We start from the raw sequence: 22,014 nt of genomic DNA, 5'->3' as shown, positions 1-22,014 counted from the left end.
TTCCTTTAAATGGTATTTTCTTTTGAATTTCCATTAACCTCATCAGTAACTGAATTTTTAATCAGACCCTATAATCTATCATGAATCTTCCAATTATAAATTAAAAAAAAAAACAAAGGCAGATATGTATACCAAGTACTTTATGAAATTCACCACTCACAACTGACCTTCACATATACATTTCAAAAATCAAAAAGACACTGTCATTCTTAAAACCCAAAGGCTAGATAAGGCCCACCTTTCCAATCTTTTCTGCATTTTAAGAAATGATCTAATGATGTTAATGTAGAAACACATTATATATTTTAACATCAATAAGGTATGACATTCAAGGGGAGAGCCAATAAACCTCTGCATTTTAAAACCAAAAGGAACACATCTTGGACACCTTAAATTATAAAATTCAGTTCTAAGCAGGAACTGTTACTGTGTAACAAATACTGCTCATATCAAAAGTGCTGGTGACAAAGAATTCAACAAAGAATTCAATATGCCCTCCCCACAGAATCTGTTCACATACATATGCATATATCTATAACTGTAATAAGATTTTAAATGTTTAAGGTGCTTAAATTTTGCACTGCAGGACTAATTCAATAAGTATTCATCTGCTACCTCTTTGTAGCAGCTCCAGTTAGAGCGAATGATCCACGGGCAAAAGCACAAAAATGCTGTTATTTTCTGGAATGTGGCATTTGTGGCGCTGGAGTGCCCTCTATTGGTAGTGAAGAGGACACACTCATTAGCTGCCCTGCATGCATCTTCTCATTAACCCGGAGTTCACACCCATCCTGCAGCATTCTAACTGCTATTCGGGCAATGTTCTTAGAGTCATCAAGACCACTGTGAGGCCGCCCATCGTAATCCATTCCGAGTTTTTCAAGCATTATTGTCAGCTTGGTTTGGCTTCTAGGAACCTGAAAAATAAACAGCTCAGTAAATAATTCTTTAGTATTCTATAAGTCATTGTGAAGTGGAAAACTAAGAAGTTGAAAATGAACAGTAATAGCTAAATAAAGTTAGGCAAAGGGCAAATACTCTCGGGTCAAATGAAGCAAATAAATAAACCTTCAGAGCTTTAAAAAAATGATCTTAGAGTTTTAGATAAAAATACATATAAACAGATGGAATCCTTAAAACATCTAAAAAGTTTGCAGTTTTATATCTTAAATCATTTATGAAAGGAAATGCATTGTTCTGAACATCTAAATTTAACCCAAACTAATTTTTTGGCATGGTATTTTTCTGTAATGTATTATTTTACTTGACTGACAAAATTTATAACTTTTATATATCAAAGGACACTATCAACAGAGTGAAAAGGCAGCCCACAGAATGGAAGAAAATATTTGCAAATCACATATGTGAAAAGGGATTAACATCTAGAATATACAAAGAATTCCTAAAACTCAACAACAAAAAAAGCAAACAACCTGATTTAAAGAATTTGAATAGACATTTCTCCAAAGAATATAATATACAAATGGGAAGAGGAGAAGAAAATTTTTAAAAAGGAAAATGTAAGTTTCCTCAACTTACACTACTAATCAGCATTATAATTGGTATCTAGTACAAAGGGGGGAAACCACACAGAAAAGAGCAGCCTAAGAAATTGACCAATATAAACAGATCCACAGAAAAATGTAATTCTCTACTCAAAAAAGCACTGGCAATTTTGCCTTAACGTATCTACAACTTTCTGATCACTCTAATGTACTATGAGCTGTAGATGTTTTTACGCAGACCTGAAAATTCTTTTATGGTTTTAGTAATTGTTAATAATTATCCTTAGAATAAGTAAATTATTCCTCTAAGTTAAAGGTTGGAGAAAGACCCCTTACATAAGAATGCATTACCACCTGGGAGCTGTAGCATGAAAAGAATCTAAAGTTGATCAGCCCCTACAAATTTACATGAAATTCAGAGGACAGAGGCACATTTGAAACTGTATCACAGGATACAACAAGCAAAATCCAGACTATGGGAAACTCTACAGGACAAATGGCTCAGGTTCTTGGGGAAAAAAAAAAAAACTGCTAAAGGGAAAAAGGAGGCGGGAAAGGAATTTATAAATTTAAAAACTTGGTGCTTCCCTGGTGGCGCAGTGGTTAAGAATCTGCCTGCCAATGCAGGGAACACAAGTTCGAGCCCTGGTCCGGGAGGTTCCCACATGCCGCGGAGCAACTAAGCCCATGCGCCACAACCACTGAGCCTGGGCTCTAGAGCCTGCGAGCCACAACTACTGAAGCCCACGCACCACAACTACTGAAGCCCACGTGCCTAGAGCCCGTGCTCCGCAACGAGAGGCCACTGCAATGAGAAGCCTGTGCACCGCAACGAAGAGTAGCCCTCGCTCACCGCAACTAGAGAAATCCCACGCACAGCAATGAAGACCCAACGCATCCAAAAATAATAAATAAAATAAATAAATTTATTTTAAAAAATAATAAAAAAAAATTTAAAACTTACGAGACATGTCACCTAACTGCAAATGTGTGAAGTTTATTCTGATCCTCATTCAACACACAAAGGGTAAAAGAAAACAAAATATTTATGATATTTATGATGATTTGATAACATTAAGGAATTACTGTTATTTTTTTTGTTTTTAAAGCGCTCCTGACTTATTTATTTATTTATTTATTCATTTTATTTTTTTGGCCGCGTTGGGTCTTCGTTTCTATGCGAGGGCTTTCCCTAGTTGCGGCAAGCAGGGGCCACTCTTCATCGCGGTGCGCGGGCCTTTCACTGTCGCGGCCTCTCTTGTTGCGGGGCACAGGCTCCAGACGCGCAGGCTCAGTAGCTGTGGCTCACGGGCCTAGTTGCTCCGCGGCATGTGGGATCTTCCCAGACCAGGGCACGAACCTGTGTCCCCTGCATTGGCAGGCAGATTCTCAACCACTGCGCCACCAGGGAAGCCCTGTTAATTTTTTTAGGTGTGATAATGGTGTGGTGGTTTTATTTTCTAAAAGAGTCCTTATCTTTTGGGGGTTACATAATGAAATGTTTACAAAGCAAATGAAATAATGTTTAAGATCTTCTTCAAAATAATAAGGAAAAGGTAAAGTGGGTAGGGTTATAGATGAAAGAAGGTTGGTCATGAGTTAATAACTGTTGAAACTGAGTCATGAGAGTTCATTGTATCTGTCTACTTTTGTATATGTTTGTAATTTTTCATAACCAACTTTTTTTTAAGAAATCACAAAATTAGTGAAAAATCCACAAAAAAGGAAAAAATATTTACCAAATATAATCAAAGAAATCCAAATGACTAATAACATAGGAAAAGGAGCTCAGTTGCATGAGTAATTAGGCAAATGCAAATCAGAACCTCAATGAGATGTCATCACACATCCACCACACTTACAAACATTTTAAATGACTGGCAATACCAGATGCTGGCAAAGACGTGGAGCAATAGTAAATCACACACTCTTCTTGTGAGAGTGCCAACTGGTACAACCACTTCGGAAAACAATTTTTGCATTATCAAGTAATCTCAATGTGGTACATATTCTATAACCCAGCAATTCAACTCCTAGGCTTATACTCTGGAGAAATGAGCACACAAGGCACCAGAAGATATGCACAGGAATGTTTATAGCACCACTGTTCATAAAAAGCCCCAAACCAAAAACCACCCAAAGTAGATAAACGAACACAATGGAATTCTACACAGCAATAAAATAAATGAACTTCAGCTACATACACAAGAAGGATGAATCTCAAATATAATGTTGAGGAAAAAAGCAAAATAAACAATACAGCCAGTATGATGCTAATTATATCATTTTCAAAAACAGGCAAAACTAAACCATATGCTATAAGGATCAACATATAAATATTAAAGCTATAAGGAAGGGTGGGAGGGAGGCTCAAGAGGGAAGGGATATGGGGATATATGTATGCATATGGCTGATTGACTTTGTTGTACAACAGAAACTAACACAGCATTGTGAAGCAATTATACTCCAATAAAGACGTATAAAAATAATAATAAAAAAATAAAGCTGTAAGGAAAAACAAGAAAATTATCCCCATGAAAGTATGGATTACAGGAGCTCTGGGAGGAAGGAAGAGGGTTAAGTGGGTGGAATTTACAAGGGATTTCACTCTAAAAACAATCTGTCAAAATCCACTTTTTTGTACTCATAGTTGTCAATTTTAAAATGCTAAAACAAAAAAAAAAAAAAAGTTTTGAGAGAAAAGCACCTTTTCTCAGGAAAGGATGTGCTTCACCAAAATGTGGTTGTAAAGGGAAAAAGATGACCCAAGATCTAACATGTGATAGAGAAGCAAATGAAATCTTCTAGGATGATTTTTGAAGAAGCCTGAAGAACAGTTCAGATTAGAACAGGATTAAAGGTTCCAGAAAGCTAGTTTCCAAGGTAAAAAAGGAAAAAAAAGAAAAAGAAAAACTGACACCACCTGAGTGTTTTGAGTACTGAGAAGTGATTTACAGTTTGAATGGAGAGTAACAGCGTAAGAAAACAACTAAAGAAGTCAATTATTAAATCTGGGGAAAAGTGAACACTTGCCATCATCATTAGAAATGTAAACAGCGAATAATGATTTGATTATAAAGCTAACATAACTAAGAAAGATGCAGGGAGGGGAAGGACAGGCAGGAATGGTAGCTGTTTAATGGAGCTGAATCTTCACTTTCCATTGCAGGAACTCAATAGATACCTCAGACTGAAAATTCAAGAAATAGCATAAATATATAATCTGGAAACAGGAAGGTTAATATGAGAAGAAACAACTTTAAAAAGTTAAAAGTGTTTGGGAGAATAGGAACCAATACTGGTGAGGGCCATGGTGGAAGACTGCCATTTGTTACGAGACTTGCAATATTATTTTTAAAAATTTACACTACACACACATATTAACTTTGATAAAATTAAAATGAAAAATCAGTGGGGAGCATTTGTTCCACAAACAATCCATATATTGAATACCACTACAGTTTCAAACCTCTGTAACTGAAGATCATACATATATAGTTACCCTATTTAAGTAACAGGTTGAGTGAGGAATATAGCTTATTTTTCTAACTCACATGAACACAACTATTTGGAATCTGAAGAATAACAACTAATTATATGACCTTTTTCTGTGAAAAGCATCTAGGAAATCATAACTTTATGTACATGCAAAATATAATAAATTTATCAAGAGCAGTATAATCAATATAGAAATCTTACCTTGTAAAAGTTTCCATATGACTTTCGAATATTGATCCACTTTTTGGCAAAAGGTGGATATTTGAGCCTGCTTAGCTGGCACTGAATGTTCAGGAACTTACTCATATCCCATGAACTTAAATCAAAAGAGGAAAAAAAACTGGATTAAATAAATGCTATACCATTCTTAAAAATGAGGATTTTAAGTTATTCTATTTGTTTTTATTTACACATCACCTTTCTTATATTCACACAAAACACCAAGCTTAGAAAATTAACTTCTCTTCCTCCAAAATAGTAATTCAAAAACAAACTTTAAAAAGCAAAGTGGAAGCTGGATATATTAAATTTTTTTGGACAAACTGTCTAATTCTTATTGGGCTCATCTTGACCATTTTTATGGTTCTGATTACCTAGGCACACCTCTATCTTGTTGAGTTTTTTTTTTTTTTACAACTCTAAAATAACTGCTCAGCTTACTTTTAATGCCAAGTTTATCACATTAGGAAGTTTCTTGAGGGTATGCTTTGAAATAAAACAAAAAACACAAACAAATGAACAAAATACTTGAGAGAAACAAACGTAGCTGATATCAAGTAGTTAGAATGCAATTTGCTCTGCCACAGCATGTTTCTACAACACGAATCAACCTATGCAGTTAAGTAGGAGAATTCTGGCTATATCATGTAAATTATGTCGTCTCATATGTGGTTTTTCCTCGGCAAAGGGAGTCAGAATTGCAGCAGTAGAAATTATAACCTTCAGCAGGAAAGAAAAAGCTCTCAACTCGGCCGCTGTGCCAGCAACAGGAGTACTTTTAAGAAAATTAAAAACAAGCACCTGCCCCCACGATCCTCTGGCTCTGTGCCTTTGTAACATCCTCTGAGGTGCCTTCTACAGACCCCGGGCTGCTTGCCTGGGCTGTCCAAATTATTTCTGGAGGTATCAATTACTGTTTTTGTTAGTCCTCTGGTTACAAAATTGCACAGATTTTGAATGATCTGTCCCAGAATGTGAGGTTTTTTACAGAATTGCACACACCATGTTATGACAGAAACACCTGTGTACTTTAGCAGGAACACTGCTCATTCATGTTGAAAATCAGGAACAGATTTCTAAAGAGGTCCATCAACATTTTCCCAAACTTCCATTTTTAAGCACAATTATGATGGGCCTAAATTCAATGCTCTTCTCCTATTGCACTTGAGGGCCTCTAAACCCTTCACTTAGGTGACACCTCAGCTTTTGTCCACCATTTGAAACAGAAGTTCATTAGGACTTTCTTCTTCAACCTTAATAGCATAGGGTATAGGAGGTGCCTCAGCACAATGCTGTGAATCTCTGTTTTAATGTCTCTCATCTCCCCACTTGGCTTTTCATTTAACTAATGCTTTTGGAGCATAATTTTGAGCTCAGCACTATAGTAAGCAATATGAAAGACTACCAAGTAGCAAAAATCCTTGCTCTGAATGGAGTTTTAATCTCCTTGCAAACCTAAGTCTTACACACATAAAGTTTAGATATCAGAATATTTAGTCAGATGCCAACATGCATGGTACATAACAGAGGCTGTAAGGCTTCAAGAAACAGGTCAACGTTGAGTTGTAGTGTCCAGAATAAAATATGAGGTAGGCTCTGGGTAATAATAAAGAAGAGTCAAGGAAGAGAACCTTCCAGCAGAGAGGAAAGCTGTATGGGTACAGAGAGGAAGGATAAACCGTGTGGTTCATGGGCCAGCCTAACTGGAGTAAAAAAGAAAAACGGCAGGAGGATTAGGCTACACGGGCAGGGTGGGATTAGACAACAGAGCCTTGAAAGCCAGACTGAAGAGTCTGGACTTTCTTGAGCAAGGAAGTGTCCTGATAAAAACAGAGTTTCAGTAAAGTCATTTAAGTTTTATACATTAATATTTAATCTTCTTCTAGCACTGGATCAGACTGTTATCTCTGCTTTCCCTCCTCTCTCTAACGTCTAGGACTTAAAATTTAACCAGGAATAAGAATGTAAAAGGAAAACTACTGTCTGTTGTGGGGACTCCTTTAGTAAATAATATTTTTTGTGGTTATTCTGAAAGTTGGATGAGTTAGGACATCTTTAATCTTAAAAAGTAGATTAAAAAAGATAAATTTCCTAAATACTTACCCATCTGTTAATATGGAATATTTATACTTTGTTCCTAATTCCTTCAATTTCATCCAGTCAATGACTTTTTTCAGTACCTGAGGGAAGGTATCAGCTTTGTCTACCTGATCCTGAGGATATGAAAGTAAAATATATAAAAATCTGGGTAGTTACATGTAGTCCTACCCAGAAACAAACACTGGAGGGAAAGAAACAGTAGGAGAAAGTCTTAACTATGATCTTTTAAACTCTTCATGGTTTCCTAGACTAAGATTCACCTAAAATTCCATTTTTAAGACAATTAAAAATTGTTTATAGCCAAGTATTAGGGACTGCTTTCAACTGAAGTATATAATCCTCCCCAGATTAAGATTTAAGATCATCCTCAGGGGTTCTCTTTTTTCAGGCCTCAACCTAGTGGCTTACTGCTTCTCCAGAGGGGAGAAAAGGGAAATCTCTCCTCAGCTGAAAGCCACAGCCCTCTACAGTGGTTTCCCTATCTCGAAGCTCACATCTTTCCAGAACATACTACACATCTGAATGATCCATCACATCACTCTCATACTTAAAATCCTCCAAACACTCCCCAAGGTCTTCCAGACAAAAAGACACACAAGACCCTTCATGATCTAGCTCGCCTCTATCACTTTAGCTTTATTTGCGACCATTTTCTCACTAGCCCATAATACACATGAACTATCCCGAACCACTTACAGTTTTGCCCTTCACATTTGAAATGCCTGCCCAGTCATTCTTTTCCACCTATTTACCTATCGCTGACTCAGCCCAAGTTCACCAACTTGAGTTTTGCCCAGGACAGCCCTCCCTTCCCTCTGTCAGAGGGAGGTCTTTCTACAGATGCCCATGACACCCTAATGAAACACTGTCAGTCTTCCTAACCATACTGTATACTGTGACCAGTGTTTTTTTCTGTCTGTCCCCCTGACTTACAGATTGTTAAGTGAGCTGAGGAGAGAGACTGCCCTGACCATCTTTGTATCCATCGTAGCTTGGCCAATATTGAATATTATAGCAGGCCCTCAAATATTTGTTGAATGAATGAATAAAGGAACTAAGTAAATGAACAAAGGGCCTACCACATTAGAATACAACCAAAAATCAGAGGCCTAAAAAAAATTAAGCTATATATAAAATCAGGTTGTAAACAGATATATTTTAAAACTTCATCTCCAAGTTCAACATGGTAGCTAACATTTCCTTCACTAATGCTCCATACAAATGAAATGTTTACAACTCCTTAAAAGGAAAGGCTGAAAAAAAATCTTACCAGGTGTAAAATGTGCTTTTCTATTTTTAAAATATTACAATACAAAAGATCTTTACCAAGCAAGGAAAGTATCACATTTAATTATTTACAACAATAATTTTTTTAAACTATGAAATAAATCCCTAATTTCAAAACTTCTTTCAAACTCTAGAAAAAGGAACACAGAATTATAACCTGAGTAATTCCAGTTAGATTGATGCAGAAGTCAGAAAGTTGTGTGTTAATCTCTGGTCTCACATACTGCTGAAACGTATCTTCCTACAAGGGAAGGACAGCAAATTAAAGTATTTTCTATGACTTAAGATACATGATACATAACGTGACTATGTCAGCCACATAAGGTTGTAATCTTATAGATGGCTCAAGGCACAGACCTGTCTAGAGTTTTAACAATTTAAGGATAATGCCCTATTCCCAAAGTACTCTAATTTTTTAATTAAAAAATTATGCTTCATAGTTTAAAAAAGTTTAAGATAGAACAAGTACCTGAAAGCAAGTCTTCAAACCAAAGTTTAACCAGAGGAGCAAAACGTCAATGATTTTGTTTATAATATTTTGAAACTGTAAAGCCTATTAATGCAACCTCTAGTTCAAGATATTAAGAGCTTTTTAAATAACATAGTATGCTGAAGAAATGCCAGTCTGCAGTTACAACTAAATTAGTTCAGATTCCTGCTCTCCCATTTACTCCTGATTAGTCCTTATTTTTATATTAAGATTCCACTAAACTGAATTCTGAATAATCAAAATTTAACTATATGATATGTAGTAATTTAAAGGGCAATAATAGTACTAATTATTTTAGCAATGTTTAACCTCTTCAAGAAGCTTTCATGATTGCCTTCTTATTTTATGCTCACAACAACTTTGTGAACTCAGTAAGGACGGCATGGTTATCATCAGGCTCAGGTCTCTAAGCATTTTTTCCTCTGGCCCAATGCTGCCTCCCTAAACCAGATCACACTAAGTCACTTGTTAAAAATTAAGGACAATTTCAAAGCCTAAAGACTTATCGGCAGCAATTATTAATACTAGGTAGCTATGGAGAAAAAAACAAAGAATATTACTTATAGTAGAAGATTAAAAAATTAAGAAAAATAGTGTTTATAAAATTCTTTTTACACACTAGTGTATTAAGCAGATGAATTATCAAGTTACTAACAATTATAAAAGAGTAAAAGAACAGCAAAGAACATTTGAACTTCAAAAGTTATAGATGTTCTTTACTTACCAGACATATTGCAAAAGGAAAAATTCTACTTAATTGAATTTCATAGATAAATGAAGTCTATCCTTTTAAATATCAGTATTTTGTTTCATAATTTTAAATGAAAATCTTTAAAAAAAATATGCTGCAACTTCCCTTACCATTGTAAGCAGGTACTACTAAGTATGACATTAATAAAATTGTATTTGTTATTTAATACTTTCAACAGAATGATGCCAGAGGACTATGCATTCATTGACCAAATATTTAATAATCACTTAAATAAATTACATAGTAAGTTAAAAGGTGATGAGGGTTCTTAAAAGGTAGAGTAGATAAGAGGGATCAGAAACATTGGGTCTGTGGGGTATTCAAGCTACACTATTGCACAGAGAACCAGTTAGACTTTATTTAGAAGGCAAGAGTGAAGGAAGGAAGGAAGGAAGGATAGAAGGGAGGAAGGGAATTAGCAGCAAGATCTCTGCAGGAAAGGAATTTGAGCTCAAGCTCTAAGAGGTGAGGGGGTGGAGCATGCCTGGAATTTCTGAGAAACAGCAAGCAGGTCAGTATGGTGCAATCAGAGGTAACAAGAGGCCAGATCATATAAGGAATATGATTTTTACTCTGAGTTACATGGGGAGCCGTAAAAGAGTCGTGAGCAGAGGAGTGAAATGCTCTGACTTATATTTTATAAGGATCACTCTGGTCACTAGGTTGAGAATTGGCTGCAGGGAATAAGGAGAGAAACAGAGACTGGTTAAATGATGAACGAAAGCAGCAAATCCAGACAAGAAATCAGTGGGACTGAGACTACAGTCATAGCAGTGTGGTTAAGTGGCTGGGTTCTGGATATATTTTGAAGGCAGAGCAAACAAGTCACTGATGGCCTGGATGTGTGATGTGAGAGAAACAGGAGTTAAGGATGACTCCAAGGTTTCTGGACTGAGCAATTAGAAAGACAGAGTTGCTAGCCCTCAAGCTAGGGAGGCTGAAGATAAAACAGGTTGCGGGTAAATTTGGGACCGTTAAAATGTCTGTTTAGATGTCCAAGTAGAGATGTTAAGTAACAGTCTGGACTTGGGACAGAGGATGAGATTGGAGATATGTATTAGGAAGACATCAGCATGTAGCTTCTAAAAGCTATGGAACAAGATGATAGACGAGATCATTAAGGGAGAGGATCTATATAGAGAAGAGGACCTGGAATTGAACCTACAGCATCCTATATTAGGACGTTGGGAAGAGAAGGAGCAAGCAGCGAAGGAAACTGTGAAGGGGAACCCAGTGAGGCTGGCGAAAATGCAGGAGAATAAGGGGTTCTGGCAGTCACTTGAAGGAGACAGTGGTCAATTCCACCAGGACTTAGGTAAAGGTCAAAGATGACACTGAGCAGTGATTTTAGTGGAGTGATGGGCTGGAATACATAACTTAAACCTACAAGTGCCATAAAAAGAAACGAAATTGAGTTATTTGTAGTGAGGTGGATGGACCTAGAGTCTGTCATACAGAGTGAAGTCAGAAAGAGAAAAACAAATACCGTATGCTAATACATATATATGGAATCTAAGAAAAAAAAAAAAAAAGTCATAAAGAACCTAGGGGTAAGACGGGAATAAAGACACAGACCTACTAGAGAATGGACTTGAGGATATGGGGAGGGGGAAGGGTAAGCTGGGACAAAGTGAGAGAGTGGCATGGACATATATACACTACCAAATGTAAAACAGATAGCTAGTGGGAAGTAGCCGCATAGCACAGGGAGATCAGCTCGGTGGTCTGTGACCACCTAGAGGGGTGGGATGGGGAGGGTGGGAAGGAGGGAGACGCAAGAGGGACGAGATATGGGAACATATGTATATGTATAACTGATTCACTTTGTTATAAAGCAGAAACTAACACACCATTGTAAAGCAATTATACTCCAATAAAGATGTTTAAAAAAAAAAAAACCTACAAGTGGTATGGGTTTAACAGAGAATGGGAGGAAACAGAAGTGTATATAACTTTTACAAAGAAATCTGCTGTAGAGGAACAAAGACATGGGGTAGCTGGCAGAGAGTGGGTCAAGTGAAGGCTTTTTATGGTGTGAAAAATAACAAGTTTGTATGCGATGGGAACGATATAGTAGAATGCAATGAATCATTCATGTCTAAATGAGGGAGGAGAATGGCTAGAGCCATGTCCTTGAGTGAGAGAGAGGAAGTAAGATCTAGTGAGTTATGCAAGATGATTTGCCTTCATAGCTGTCATTTTTTTCTTTTAATTTACTGACCGTTAATCTGCTTTGGACAAGGAAATTATATAAATGGGCTGATTAAGACTGTAACTAAAAGAGGCTTCAAACAACAGAAAGAAAAAATTGTGCGCATTTTCATGCACCAAGCCTTTTTATACTTACTCCCAGAGTGCTGGTGGCAACTGGGGATACCACGGACGTGGTACTTCTGGGTAGATGAGCTGTTACAGTCCTTGCTCAGGATTTACAAGGCAAACAGTATTAATCTGGAGGGATCCTGCTGAGCTCCTACACTAACAATGCACTGACAATGAGTATCTAAAGCAAATATGTTATATGGCTTAGAAGCCAAGGTTACAAGAGTTGTTTCCCCCATAAACTTTTCACCAGAAAGCTAACTAGTTTTAAGTTGAAAGGTAATTTCTATATCCTATCATTTTTATAGATCAGAGTATACATTAGTCTACCACAGTGGTTCTCAACCCTGACTGCATACCAACTGAGAAGCTTTAAAAAAAAGGCTGATGCCAGGGGCCCCACGGAACAACTAAATCAGAATCTCTGGGACGAGGACCAGGCATCAGTTTTTTTTGTTTTTTGTTTGTTTATTTGTTTTAGCTACTGGAAAAGGAGAGGAGCAGACTCTGAAATTATTTTATTATAGCCCAACTATTAAGTATGCAGCAAGAGCAAACACCCCCTCTTTAGAATTCTAATTCTAGCTGAAACAGCAAATGGGACCTTAGTAGCCAACCCCAGAATAGCTGTTGCTAAAAATAAAATTAAAACAATTCACTTACTATTTCTAAGGTATGAGTATTCAGTAAAACAACAGGAAATTCAATTATTTCATGTATGAACTCAGGTGGGTTACCCTCTTCACAAGTGGCTTCGAAGTCAATAACACAAATGTAGTCATAGTAACTGTCAGCACAATTGCCCTCTTTCAACATCAGCTTCTGCTTCTTATAATAGTTTTTTAGTCTCTTCTTTAGTACATCCTTTACACCTCTAAGGAAAATAAGAATAAAATTAACGCTTAGGTGAATTTTACAGGCAAGAATCTGAACTCTTACCTGCTGCCACTGGGTTGAACACTGACAGCATTATCACAGCATAATTTAGCCAAAATAAATGTAAAGAAAGCAAAGCTAATTTAGCAAAGAACTAATTAAAACAGAACGTTTAATACAGCATCAGTATTTTAATTCACACGTAACTTTTCATTTTTGTAGTACGATATATAAAATATATATTGTTTTTTCAAACCATAACCTTTGTCGGCATACACTACCTACACAGCCCTGTTGCCTTATATAATAAGATGACATACATGATACAAAAACCGAAATTAATACTGAATTATTCTGCTGACCAAACACAAATTTCAGAGAATGAAAATTCAGGTAAATTGAACATATTATGCTCTCTCTTTCCTTTCTTTTGGCTTTTGTAAGTTAGACAACTAAAAAAATCCACATGAATTTGAAAGCATTATGAGCCTAGTAGTATATAAAGTTGAATGTCTCTTAGCTATTTAACTAGGAAAACTAATGTAGGAGACCCTAGAATAAACCATGTCCAGAAGAACACTGTCATAGTCAGTAGATTCTTAATTGCAATTAGATTTCTTAGTTTACCATGGGTAGAATTTGATTCAGGAGATTTCTGTTTTACAGGTATTTTTAAAATATACGTTCCACAAAAAGGAGGTGGGGCAAAGTTGTTCTAAATTTATGACAATGGTGGGTAAAGGCGGTCACATTCGTTCGTCAAACAGTATATATTACTTCAAAAATTCAAAGGTCGCAACCATTACTTAGACTTCCTTCACTGTTACTTGGTTGAGTCCTGTCAGGGCCTGCAAATACAAAATGGCAGTAAAAATAGGAGGATCTAAAAACTGTAACTAATGGGAAGTGACAAGGAAGGCATTTTGGCCCCGTCACCAATTACTGACCGTTAGAAAAAATGTTTCTAACCTTTTGTTTTCCTTTCTAAACTACCACTAAAAAGGAATCTTATCCATGAAAAATCCTGATAATTAACCAGCAAGTTGTTTTAAGACAATATGTGTTAATATGTTTATTTGCTTGAGATTTTCCAAACTACCAAAACCTAGGAAGGAAACCCTCAACTCCTTTCATATTAAGGTATTGTGCGTGACCTCTGCGTCATGTGACAGCTTTGGATTACTTTGTCTTAATTTCTTTTCTTTCTTTCTATATTTTACTAAAGGCAAAACGTAATTTACTAAAAGGCTGTCTGCAAACCTAATGGCAACATCAACACATAACCAGTTACTCCAGAGAGAAAACTTTATCTTTAACCTCTCCCTTGCCCCTCCACATCCAAACAATCACCATTTCTGCCAATTCCAACTCAGAGAAACATACAGAATCTGGTTCTCCTGAATTCTCTCAGGTGGGGCTCCCATTAGCTTCCTGGACTCTGGCAAACATCTCCACTATCACAGCCCTCCTCTTCATTCTTCACCTTGCTCGAGAACTAGGCACTAGCACCACCTTCCTGCTGAAATACTTCAGTGGCTCCCTTCTGCTTACGAGGTAAAATGCAGACTTCAGCACAGAGTTCCTTCACCACTAGGCTACGACCTATCACTTCATCATCTTCTTCAGATGCTCCCCCTCCCCACAGTACGCTGCACACTGCAGACAAAACACAATACAAGCCACGTCCCGAAAATGGGGCATGCTTTCCTGTTCCATAACCTTGGTTGTACAAAGAAAAAGCAAGATCATGTAGCAGAAAATATACAAACAGAAATTATGAGTTTTGATTTCTTTTTGCCCAAAATACCCTCCCCCTCCCTTTTCTGTTTTAAGTCAATTCAAATGTCACTTCTGAATCCCTGAGACAGACTCTTCCGCATTCTCATGATGTACTTGGCCAGACCTTCAATACAGCTCTGGTCACTCTGTATTGTGATTACTGGTTTGTGTATCTTCCTAAAAGACTGAGATTTCCAAAACAGGGAGTAGATCTGTTTTACCTTTATAACATTATTACCTAGTAAAGTGCTTACAATTCAGTAAGTGTTTGTTGACTAAATGTATAAACATACATTTGATCTCTCTAGCTCCCATATAAATTAGGAGTGAGCAACTGATCTTCACACCTGGGAAGAACACACATTTTGCCCAGAAAATCTTGTCGGCTACACGTTGTATTTCCAGAATAGAAAGAGTCAGGGGGAAAGGAGGTAAAAATCTTCTTCACAAATTATGGAGTAGACAATCGAGAAAGGGGAAAAAATACATGTGTGCTCTTTTGAAAAGCAGTGAAGCTCTACTTTAAAGCAAAGAGGAGGAATACTGCTTATAAGAGAATAAGGATTCAGGGGGACCCCAAAACAATAAGTTTTCCTCTATTACCTGTAGTTATTTTTTTCTAGATGCCTGGCAATTCTCTTGTGTATCAAGAAGCTACATGTTTTTCTGGATCCCAAAGGTCATTCCTGCCCGATGCCCCAAGTCAAAATAAAGTGATTTGTTTCACAAAAAGTTATTAAAACTTAAGTATGTATACATCTCATTGAAGATACACACACATGCACACATACACACTCTTGAGTTGGCTAAGCTGCATTATTTTCTCATTCAATATACAGTTAAACATAACGCTTACTATCATACTGCATATTTTTATAAACTAAAACAGAAGAAAAAATACTTCCTAGTAGGTGAAAGTTGTTTTTTTTTTAATTACCTGGTTTCAAAGAAATCTTCTTTATAAAAATAATACAAATGAACAAGAAAAAGGAAAAATACTCAATCTCGTTAATAAGTTATAATTATCTATCAACCAAATGATCAACTAAAGAAATTTTTTAAACATACTCGGTATAAAATGATAGATACTCCTATACACTTCTGGTAGACGATCAAAATATTCATCAACTTTAACTCAGCAATACTACTCTATCATCTAAAAGACTGACAGAAATAATCAGAGTCACACAAAGTTTCATGTATAAGAATGTAAATTACAGCTGTTATTTGAATTGTTAGTAATGGTTATCTCTTTATAATAGGATTACAGATATTTTTCAGTGTTTTCAAGATTTTCTAGATGAACATGTACTACTTTTATAATTTTAGAAAGTTATTTTTAATTACCTGGTTTCAAGCTTGAATTCTGAAAGTTTGGCTCTGAGCTCTTCCTTACTCATTCTATTAATGCAACCATTCGTAATAGCAATCTCTTTGTAAACTGGGTCACTGAAATCACTTGCACTGGAGGTAATGAACTTAGATCCTTCTGTTTCTTGGCCATCAAGTCTACATCGCTGCTTTTTCTACCACACACAAAAAAAATACATATATATATATATATATAAAGTTTATAATTAGTACAAACATCTTAAAGATTCAAACTCCTAAGGGCTCTTTGTGCTATACGTTCAATAAAAACTGCTTAGGAAGAAGGAGGATGTGTTTCCAATACAATTTACCCTGCTCTCTTCTCAGTCACGAGGCTCCTTACAGGAAATGAAGCTAAGTAAAAAGAGCACTGGTTTTGGGAGTCAGAGCAACCTCAGTACAGAGCCAGCTGATTGTTTAATAGTAGCATAACCTTGGGTAATTACTTATTACTCTGATCTTCAGTTTCCTTATCTATAAAATAAGGTATAATAATAACTGTCTCAAATGGTATTTGGAATTGGTAATGATAAATAGTATCTGGGAGAGATTATTATAAGGATTAAATGAGGTCAAGTATAGCAGGTTCCTGACACCATATCCACCATGGCTATTAATAAATGGTAACTTTACTAATTACCATCACAGACTGTAGGTCAGACCTTTTCACAAGCAGTATTCTAAAATTTACAAATGAACCAATTTTTAAGTAAACTTTTACAACATTACGCATGTATACATCAGTGCCTTCCTGAGAATTTTTTAACCTGACTTCGTTTCACAAAGTTAACAGAAATTGGCCAATATAAAAGTTAAAGGGACCAGAAATCTGACTCAAAACTTGCTAGTACCCCAGGCAAAGAAGGAAATAAATTCAGTTCCAAAACACACAATTTCCAAAAGTTACACATATATTCAGTTATTCAGGAGAACTATAGTTACTATATTATAAACCTTTCCTCCTTTCTTAAATGAAAATCCATGTAAAGAAAGACATAATTCGATTCTAATCACACCACAGGTAGTCCCAAATTATTAATATGTGAAGTTCCAAAGATTCATTTACAAGTTATTTTCCACATGCAATGTTACAAATATCAGGTATGTTTCAGAATTGTCAAAAATACTTTGGAATTCACTAGCAATCCATACAAAAGCTTGTTAACTTAGTTATAACTTACCACATTGTCCCCAAGTGAACTTTAATGACAGATTAAGGAGGGATAACCATGGAAAGGACACAGTCCCTGAGCTGGAACTGATCCTGATGGTTCAGGGACTATTTCTCACTCTTAGCTCTCAATTTAATGCAACACACATTTAGCAGATACTGTGCTAGAATACTTAAGAATTACTCTCTCCCATCTCCTCTGCGGAAAGAGGACAGGAATTCCAATGTATGAACTGTCCATAAATTGAAGAATAATTTTTTAAAATAACTTTATTTATTTGGCTGCACTGGGTCTTCATTGCTACGCGCAGGCTTTCTCTAGTTGCGGCGAGCGGGGGCTACTCTTCGTTGCGGTGCGTGGGCTTCTCACTGCAGTGGCTTCCCTTGTTGCAGAGCACGGGCTCTAGGCACACGAGCTTCAGTAGTTGCAGCACACAGGCTCAGTAGTTGAGGCTCGTGGGCTCTAGAGTGCAGGCTCAGTAGTTGTGCGCACGGGCTTGGCTGCTCCGTGGCATGTGGGATCTTCCCGGACCAGGGCTCGAACCCGTGTCCCCTGCATTGGCAGGTGGATTCTTAAACACTGCGCCACCAGAGAAGTCCCTTGAAGAATAATTATACTGAGGTTCCTTGTTGACCAATGTTTCAAAAACTTTATTACATGGATATTTGACTAAGATAAGAAAATAATTAGCTTTCAATAATATATTAAATTTACAATGCCTGGCTACTTTATCATTAGCATTTAATCAGGATTCCTGACTTATCCTTTGTCTTTACACTTACAGTGAATTTTAAACTTCATCTTCAATCGGGTTAAATTTTAGGTCAACAATGAGTAACAGTTTGTCTACCAAAACAAATGTCTCACTTAATTTAAGCAAATTTTCTCCTTGGCTAAATCCTCTCTCTGACTCACTTGCTTAATTCTTATCTAGAACTGTGGCTACAAATATTACCCACAAGTAACACTTAGGCCTCTTCTAGATATGCTACAAATCATGATTTCTATAAAGAAAGTTCTGCCTCCTCTCCTGGGTACAACCCTAGCCCTCTTCCTTCAGTGAAGTTTAGGACATGGTCAAGGTCCAGTTCTCACAAATTGTGGTCTACACTAATGGTTTCCAAAGAAAATCCACTAAGACAATCCACTAAGGAGCAGAAGGAAAATATTTAAAACCCTGTATGTATTATTAATCTACAAGAACACAAAATTAGTTTACTAAGTAATACATGGATTGATAATGGCGCCCTCCCCAGTGTCTGTGTCCATCTGTCACATGTCACAAAGTACCGGCCATACAATGAGGAAAGTAGGGACAGACTCCACAGTACAAGGGGGAATATTCACCTTCATGATACTGTGACATTTTGCAATTTTCACACGTCCCAGTAAATGGTTGCACGGTTTATATTATCCCAAATGAGAGAATCTTTACAATATGGAATTGACCATGAAAATCTTTTATACCAAATGGAGGCTGACTATCTTGTGGTAAAGTACTTAAAAGTGCTATTGAACTTACAAATGAGTTACATATTTCCTTTTACAAAAAGGTATTCCAAAATTGCTGTCATTTTCTGTGATGAGAAAGGGATTAATAGCTTGATCCTTAAAAGTTGTTTTTTTTTTAAATAAACCCTATTTGTTTCAAGATGAAAGAAAATATGTTTTAACAATAACTTAGCAAGTAACTGCTTATCAAGAGAAACCTCTTCTGTGGCAAGAACATTTGGAAAATAGATGTTCTGGAAGTGTTTCCATTATTTTATTGCCAAAAAAAAAAAAAGAAAAGAAAACCTGCTCATTACCTATTTTAAAAAAAGCCTTTGCATCTACACATAAAAAACAAACAAACAAACTTAGAAGCAGAATTAAACTTGGTTACAATCCTTCCAAAAGAAGAGTTCTGATGAAATTTGAACCTACTTGGTTAAAAATATAAAAATGCAACACCTATTAGTTTACAAAAAAATTTCGTTGACATCAAGGATAATGAAAATTTACTTAGCTGAAATCCAACAAAATATTTTGCTTACTTGAGCCTGAAAAAAAAGAGGACTGTATCATTATTTATTAAAAGCATCCAACAACAGGTTTTTAACAAATATGATAGTCAGTAAAATCAACTAGGAACATAAACCCAGGCCTTAAGTCACTGTATCTCAAAGTTTTAAGACTTCCAAATCTAATGAAGTGTATTCAATCACACTTCTCTCATTAAAAATGAAGTTTTAAAAATTATTTTTAAACCGACTCACTTGATGATGTTATTGACAGTATCTCAAACTGAAGAGGGATGGCGGGATAGAAGAGTGGTTCTTTAGACAGAAGGGACATGGAGGCCTCTTTGAAAGTAATATCATAAGGCGAGGCAGATAACTATGCAAAAGACCCAGGGGAAGAGCATGCACAGCAAAGTAAGCACACAAAGACCCTTAACAAGAAAGACCATCCACCATAAAACCGAGGATGCTGGGCACTGAGAGCAAAAGGGAAGAGTTGTACGAGGTGCAGTTAACAATGGAGAAAGGAGCCAGGTCCTGTGGGCAGCAAACTGAAGACTCAGGAGGGGAGAAACCAGACAGATTCATGTTACTAAATGCTCATTCTACCTGCTATGTGGGGAATGGGCTGTAGACGGAAAGAGCAAGAGCTAAGAAGCCTCCTGCAAGTACCCACACTATGAGGTGCTCCCCATTTGTATGTTATTAATAGAAAATAACCAATTCGGGTATTAGATCGTTCACACTCTGCAGCGCCAGTCAACAATAATTGTATGTGTCAAAGAAGATGAATAAAGAAGTTTTAAGACAGTTTTTACAACTCTGCCACTGTAACTAGGATCTATCGGTGAGCTATCAAACTCATTAACGGTATCAGTCATACATTACGTTTATATGAAGTAGGAGTAAATGGGCGAAAACCAGAGACGAAGCTCCAGCTAACAGGCACAATTATCTTTTGCCAAGGCTGGGAGCTGGGCTTAAAGGTCTTAAGAAGTGACATTGCTAGAACTGTCGTGGTATTTCTAAAAACATCAACTACCCGCTACAGATTAGGGCTACACAGAATGACAACAGTAACCGTGCGCCCAGAATGTTCAGAGTTCCCACGCAGAGCTAATGAAACCGCGGTTCGCATAGTTCTCGTCTGGACTGTTTACTCACTTCCAGACGGTAACTGGGACCAGAGGGGGCTTACTGACAACCACCCCCGAGTAAAGGCTCCCGGAGTTGGGGCCAGGGGAAGGCGGCCAGGGCTGGGGCCCCAGGGCGCACGGGCTGCGGTTCCTCAGGGAAACCCTCGAAGACAAGGGCGCGCGGGCGGATTCTCACCTCGGGATTCGTGCGCTGCGCCTCCTCCCCGCACTCCGACCCCCGCGACCCGCGCCGCGCGGGAGCCACGGCCTCGCCGCCGGGCTGGTGGCTCTCCTCATCCTCCATGCCGCGTGTCACGTAAGAAGAGAGCTGCTGGAGCCCACCACTCGCTCTCTCACTCGGCCAAGCCCGAAAGCCTCGCCTTTCTCTGCTGAAAAATTACCGGGCTCGCGTTCCCGCGGCAGCGACCACACAAACTCGAGTGGACACCTCCCACTTCCGGGAGCGTGAGGCGTCCACACGCCGCGCAGGCGCAGTGAGCCGGCGCGCGGAACGCCGGCGCCTCCGCCGAGGCAGGCGGTGGGGGGCGGTGGGTAGAAGGAGAGGTGGGAGGAGCGAAGCGGGAGGGAGGCGCGCGCGGGAGAAACTGAATGCTGCGTGCGCCGGGTTGAAGCGACGCCAGAGTTCGGGCCGTAGTCCCTAGAGATGCCGCCAGAGGAAATGACCCATCACCATCTCCTGAGAAGTAAACGAGGAGTATCCGAGAGAGGTGAATTTTAACCATAGAGAATAGCATTTATAAAACAATCTACTTTTTTACATAAGGCGTTTGAGACGCCCACTGCTGGACAAGAAGCAGCAGTAGGTCTGGAATTACTTAGAAACTGAACAAAGTATGTGGAACAACTGTTTTCAGACATTGGACGACAGGTAGTTCCGGACCTTTGTAGCTGAGAGAAGAGAAACAAATGAGATGGGGATTTTTTTTTAGGGAATTTGGCGAGGCCAAGTTGGTTGGAATTTATGAGGCGGAGTTTATGGAGAAAAAGCTTCAGAAATCTGCATAGGCGCACCCTTGCATCTTTAGCTGAATAAAAATCAGTGAATATGTTCTGTGAAACTCCACAAGACCAGCAAAGAACAATTATTGGGGAGCAGTAAGCCAAACAATTTTCAGAGCTCACACTGGGCTAGGAATCATTTAAGTTCCCTGGAGCCAGAGTGGAGAGACTGTTGAATACGGGTGTCGAACGGAGTATGCTTTAGAGACCCCCAAAGTGTCATGTCTTAGTAGTGAGGTAAACTAGCCCTGGACTCTGGGCTAGTTTAGACCCTTCAGAAGCTTAAAGACAAGCCCTGGCAGAGTCAAACTGCTCAGTAAGTAACCTAACTGCCCGCCAAAGCAAAGCCTGATACTCTCTAAAAGACTAGGACAAAATCCGGGATTCAACAACATTATATTCAACATATCAGGCATCCAGTCAAAACTTAATAGGCATGCCAAGTAAGTAGGAAAATATAGTCAATAGAACCATATCCAGAAATG

General features: G+C 37.8%; 1 protein-coding gene across 1 annotated transcript; it reads right to left on the bottom strand.

Annotated features, from left to right (window-relative positions):
* Positions 1–501: 501 nt before the first annotated feature.
* ERI1 (exoribonuclease 1) lies at positions 502–20,954 on the bottom strand. The gene is made up of 7 exons (XM_061177395.1): positions 20,706–20,954; positions 16,175–16,353; positions 12,836–13,046; positions 8,767–8,850; positions 7,326–7,435; positions 5,205–5,319; positions 502–917 (listed from the first exon to the last, which is right to left on the bottom strand). The coding sequence occupies exons 1-7, from the start codon at positions 20,811–20,813 to the stop codon at positions 675–677; spliced, it is 1,050 nt and encodes a 349-aa protein (XP_061033378.1). The 5' UTR covers positions 20,814–20,954; the 3' UTR covers positions 502–674.
* Positions 20,955–22,014: the final 1,060 nt, after the last annotated feature.

This window comes from Eubalaena glacialis, chromosome 20, assembly GCF_028564815.1.
Source record: "Eubalaena glacialis isolate mEubGla1 chromosome 20, mEubGla1.1.hap2.+ XY, whole genome shotgun sequence".
In the NCBI taxonomy this organism is placed as follows: domain Eukaryota; kingdom Metazoa; phylum Chordata; class Mammalia; order Artiodactyla; family Balaenidae; genus Eubalaena; species Eubalaena glacialis.
Note: the sequence above shows the minus strand (reverse complement) of the source record. Positions and strands in the feature narration are given on the sequence as shown.

Excerpts from the sequence above, each read along its gene's own strand:
- ERI1 (XM_061177395.1), bottom strand. The coding sequence starts at position 20,813 with ATGGAGGATGAGGAGAGCCACCAGCCCGGCGGCGAGGCCGTGGCTCCC. Across the intron at positions 7,436-8,766 it reads ATCTAACTGGAATTACTCAG|GATCAGGTAGACAAAGCTGA; the intron begins GTTATAATTCTG and ends TCATATCCTCAG. Across the intron at positions 918-5,204 it reads CATATGGAAACTTTTACAAG|GTTCCTAGAAGCCAAACCAA; the intron begins GTAAGATTTCTA and ends TTTATTTTTCAG.